Source organism: Muntiacus reevesi, chromosome 11, assembly GCF_963930625.1.
Source record: "Muntiacus reevesi chromosome 11, mMunRee1.1, whole genome shotgun sequence".
NCBI lineage: Eukaryota > Metazoa > Chordata > Mammalia > Artiodactyla > Cervidae > Muntiacus > Muntiacus reevesi.
The window spans coordinates 69240955-69245940 of record NC_089259.1 but is presented as its reverse complement, the minus strand read 5'-3'; the positions used below and the strand labels follow the sequence as shown (position 1 = coordinate 69245940).

At 45.8% G+C, this 4986-nt stretch overlaps 1 protein-coding gene across 1 annotated transcript; it reads left to right on the top strand.

Annotated features, from left to right (window-relative positions):
• Positions 1–3437: 3437 nt before the first annotated feature.
• LOC136144483 (small ribosomal subunit protein uS12-like) lies at positions 3438–3846 on the top strand. Its single transcript, XM_065902383.1, is given in 3 exon segments — positions 3438–3498; positions 3501–3527; positions 3530–3846. Coding segments are annotated over 3 exon segments (405 nt in total).
• Positions 3847–4986: the final 1140 nt, after the last annotated feature.

The following is a 4986-nucleotide window of genomic DNA, read 5'->3' as shown; positions in this document are numbered from 1 at the left end:
CTTGGTTAGTGTCCTATTGTCATCCAGTGTGGTGATTTTTAAACAAGGGGCCCTCTTCTTTCCATTTTACACAGGTTATGTAAACTATGTAGCCTGCCCTGACCATGAGTATTCATATGGTTTGTTTTCTCACTAAACCAAGTGAGAAAAAGACTTGGAACTGTGCCCTATTTACCTTTTAATTACACCTTTCAGCACAGTATCTGTTACATATGGGGCACTCAGTAAATGTTTTCTGAATGAAGAAATGATGACTGAGAACAAACCTTCCTTGCTAACTTTATAATTTTGGAATTCTAAGAAGTAGCCAGGGATAACAGAAAGCCCTGGTTTTGCGATTAGAAACACTGACTTGCCTTGTCAGGTCTTTCTATGCTCCTCACCAGCACTGTGGGTGTCCAAAGAGTGTACTGTCCAGAGTGGGACACTTGAGAGTGAAACGAAAGGAGTAACCAGACAGAGTGCCAGGGAAATAAACTAGCGCCATCTTTGACAAAATGGATTATGGACACCATTCAGCCATGTAGCTTTAGTCTAAAAACAATTCTGTGCATGTATTTATATACATTCGATTCTTGAATCAGCAGCATGGTCCTAGTGTTGAAGAGGGTACCTAGAAACACAACAGGTTTTTTAAAATCAAGATTTCATGTATACATTATTTTCATTTTAAAACAGAATATGGATTGAGTTTTTGTTTTTTAAACCTAATGTTCTAAGGAAAAAATTTTTTTTCAAAGACTAAACCAGCAGTGTGTGTTGAAAACTGGGAGAAATACATATTTATTTGAATTTAGACCTAAAAAATAATATTACTAGAAGGAATAACATGCCCCAGTCCTATGAGACCTTCTGTCTATACACCAGAACCATGTTGACCTACCATAATCAAATTGGGATTGTGTGATATTTTTAAGAACAAAGTTAAGACTTAGACACACTAAGAATGTTCTACATGAAGTTTACATTGGAGGGTTCTGACTAGCTTCACTCTTTCACTCAGCAACGATGCTCACAATTATCCACCTAATAGGTGGAGGTTTTGGGTATTTCAAACCAGTGTTTTATCCAATAGTTAATCACATTTAATTCTGGAGGACATTATGTGAAAAACATTTTTTAAATTACATTTTGCAGACTACCTAGACAAAAAACTGAGTCTCTGAGATGGAGTTTATATCACATTAGAACTTTTGTAAGTAAATAACAATAGACAGTAGATTGAGGATTTTTAAACCCTACATTTTGCAACAATAAAAATTTTTAAAAATCCATGCGTTTATACTCATTCCAATAAGACATAAAATAGATAAGAGGAAGGGAAAATCTTTTTTTGCAGTAGAAAGGCAACTCACAAATGTAGACAAATTGACAGAAAAGTACCACATGGGAGTCATTGTCATAAATAATTCAGACAAAATTCATCATTGACTGAACATACGTTGAATGTTTGGGGGTTGGAAGAGACACAGCATTTTCATAGACTCAAAATATCTTGTCAGATTAATTCTTTAGGAAAGAATTCTATTTTTAAAGTGGAAAAATCAGACAAACACCTGGCTAAGCAAGTAAATAGAGTAAATATTAATAGTGAACCTACTGACACCCTTGGCTTTTTTTTCTTGTTTCTTTAAAAATGTATATAAGTATGGTTGTCTTACACTGTTGTGTTAATTTCTCCTGTACAGCAGTGATTCAGTTCCACATATACATACATTCTTTCTCATGTAGGTTTAATAAGCAGGGTGACAATATACAGCCTTGTCATACTCCTTTACCAATTTGGACCCAAGCAGTTGTTCCATGTCCAGTTCAAACTGTTGCTTCTTGACCTGCATACAAGTTTCTCAGGAGACAGGTAAGGTGGCCTGGTACTCCCATCTCTTTAAGTTTTCCAGTTTGTTGTGATCTACACAGTCAAAGGCTTTAGATTAGTCAACGAAGCAGAAGTAGATGTTTTTCTGAGCAGAAACCATAAGGCCCACAAATCCTGGAAATGGACTTTCTGGTCCTTAACAGGAAAACTCTGCCCACCCTGCCCCAGAGCTCTGCTGTTCTAAGTGCGTCCTGTAGACCAGCAGCATTGGCTTGCCCTGTGAGTCTGTAGAACACAAAATCTTGTCTCTACCCCAGACCGACTGACTCAGAATCTCTAGAACCCAGGTGAGTCCTGCTCACAGTACAGTTTGAGAAGCGCTGGTTTAGAGGCCCTGCTCGGGTCATCCTGAGGTTGCACCTCCCCCAATGTGCAGCAGCCAGAGAGGACCAGGGGGTGTGGCCACCTGGAGCCCCGACCCCTCCAGGCAGAGCTCTGAGCACCTGGACCCCAGAATCCCTGCTCACACACCCAGTGCAGGGCTCCCTCCTGGGGCCCATCTCCCAGCCCGACAGGTGGTCAAGATGCAGCTATTTATGGGTGGGAAGAGGGTGGCCTGAGCGTTGACTTGAAGGCTGCAATGTTCTTGCTTGAGCAAGAGATTCCTCAGGGCACAGAGAGGGTCAGAGCCAGAGGTGGGAAGAACGGTGGGAGGGCTGGGGGCTGGGGCGGCCCCGCCCTCTGCTGTCCTGCCTTCTGGCTTCAAACTCCGGGGTCCAGGAATCTCAGCCTGCCAGGTGGTTATGAGGGTGTACTTGACAGTGTGTTAGTTTGATTTATAGCTTTTAAATATGTAAACATAAAGGATCGGCTTCATTATACCGTTGACCCAGGGTCCACAGATGCGAGTGGCAGGTCTGTTAAAAGCTTCTCAGAATGTTCTCAGAGGACCCCCCTGCATCCCAATCCACTGGGATGTTGGATCAGATCTTTGGGGCTGGAGCCTAGGACTCTGCATTCTGACCCCTTCTCTGGTGACTCTGACCCATAGCAGAGCTATAGGAACACTTGTAATGGAGGGGCATGGGACGTGAAGAGCTGCCCTGAGTGGCGGGAAGTGTCAGGAGAAGAGAGAGTGGTCCCAGGTCAGAGGAAGGTGCTGACCATGAGCTCACACCTTTCCTGCTTCTCTCATGATTCTCCTCACAACCTGGCCTGACCCCACCCCCGGGAGTTGGCTGCAGGGAAAAGCTGCTAGAATGGGGCAAGGATGTCTTCCTGCCGACCATGGTGCTCTCAGGGGCTGCCCTGCAGAAGGAAGGACCTGAGTCAGGGGCAATAGGAGCAAAGGGGCTGCGGGCCCCTGGAGAGACCACACGGACCCACCCAGGGAGTCAGGCTGAAGCTGCTGAGCAGATCTTTGGGCAGGGAGATCTCCTGGTCCTGGGGGACACGGGTGGAGCGGGCTCAGGGGCTGCATCTGTCAGTCGGGAGTCTTATGACCTCTAGCAAGGTCCTTAAGCTCTGTAAGATGGTGGGGGTCCTAACATCCTAATACCCTCCGAGCTTGTGTTAAAATTAAACATGATGGTCTTTCTCTCAGGCCCATGGTGCTGGTAGAATGAGTGTCACAGTCTTTGCCAGGAAGCTCTGTAGCCGCCGACGAGCCCAGAAGCGGCATTATAACAGTACAAGGAAGCCCATTTGGGCACAGCCCTTTTAGACGCACTTCTCATGCCAAGAGAATTGTGCTCGAAGAAATAGGGGTTGAAGCCAAACAGCCAAATTCTGCCATCAGGAAATGTGTCAGGGTTCAGTTCACCAAGAATGGCAAAAAACCACAGCCTTTTGTACCCAGTGATGGTTGCTTGAATTTTATTGAGGAAAATGATGAAGTTCTGGTTGCTGGATTTGGTTGCAAAGGTCATGCTGTTGGTGACTTTCCTGGAGTCCACTTTAAGGCTGTCGAAGTAGCCAGTGTCTCTTTTTTGGCCTTACACAAATGCAAGAAGGATAGACCAAGATCATAAATGTTGATGATTAAAGAATGATAGTAATACATTTTCATATACAAAAAATATTAAATGGGATATGATAGTTAAGCAAAAGCACATCCTTCTCACACAGAGCAGAATAAGGGGCAGCTGCTGTTTATCGGGACGCTCATTACATTACACCTTTGAACTTCTTGATGCTCGCTATCATAGGCACTTGTCACTACCTGTGTTCAATCATGTCCAACTCTTTGTGACCCTATGACTGTAGCCCACCAGGCTCCTCTGTTCATGAGATTTTCCAGGCAAGAATAGAATACTGGAGAGGGTTGTCGTTTCCTCCCCCAGGGCTTCTTCCCGACTCAGGGATCAAACTTGCAGCTCCTGTGTCTCCTGCATTGGCAGGCAGATTCTTTATCACTGAGCCTGGGGATTACCTGTCACTAGCCTATAAAATCCCATGGACAGAGGAGACAGGTTCAGGGTACTGTTCATGGGGTCGCAAAGAGTCAGACACGGCTGAGCGACTTCACTTTTTAACTTTAAGATCAGTTCCCTCAAGCCCCCAGGGGGCGCTAGGGGTAAGGACTCCACCTGCCAGTGCAGGAGATCCAAGAGACACAGGTTCGATCCCTGGGTTGGGAAGATCCCCTGGAGGAGGAAATGGCAACCCACTCCAGTATTCCTGCCTGGGAAATCCCATCCTCTGTCCATTGGGTCCCAGAGAGTCATCACGACTGAGCACACACACACACACCTCAGACCCCAGGCACAGGAAGGTTCCAGTCACAGCCATGTGCCACACCCGGGCTCGGCCAGTTGCCTGGAGCTTCCTGAACTTCCCAGCTCAGGAGCTACTCCTGAAGTTACTGCTGAGCTGCTTATCCTGTATAGTTCCCAGGATTTCCCTACCAGCAAGCCACACCTTGGGAATCCTACTCATAGGTCTGTGATGAACTAAGGCGGCGCTTGTATGAAATCTCCTGAGACAACTGTATCATACTGAAAATCACCACCAGGGCACAGAAGAATCCAGGCATCCAGGTGAGAAGTGTAGAAAGGCTGTGCAATGAGGGACCAGGAAGGCCTCAGAGTGGGCAAAAGGGGTCACAGGCCCCCACCCCAACTACACCCTCTACACAGAAACATACACTCCGGCTCCTGCAGAATCACTCT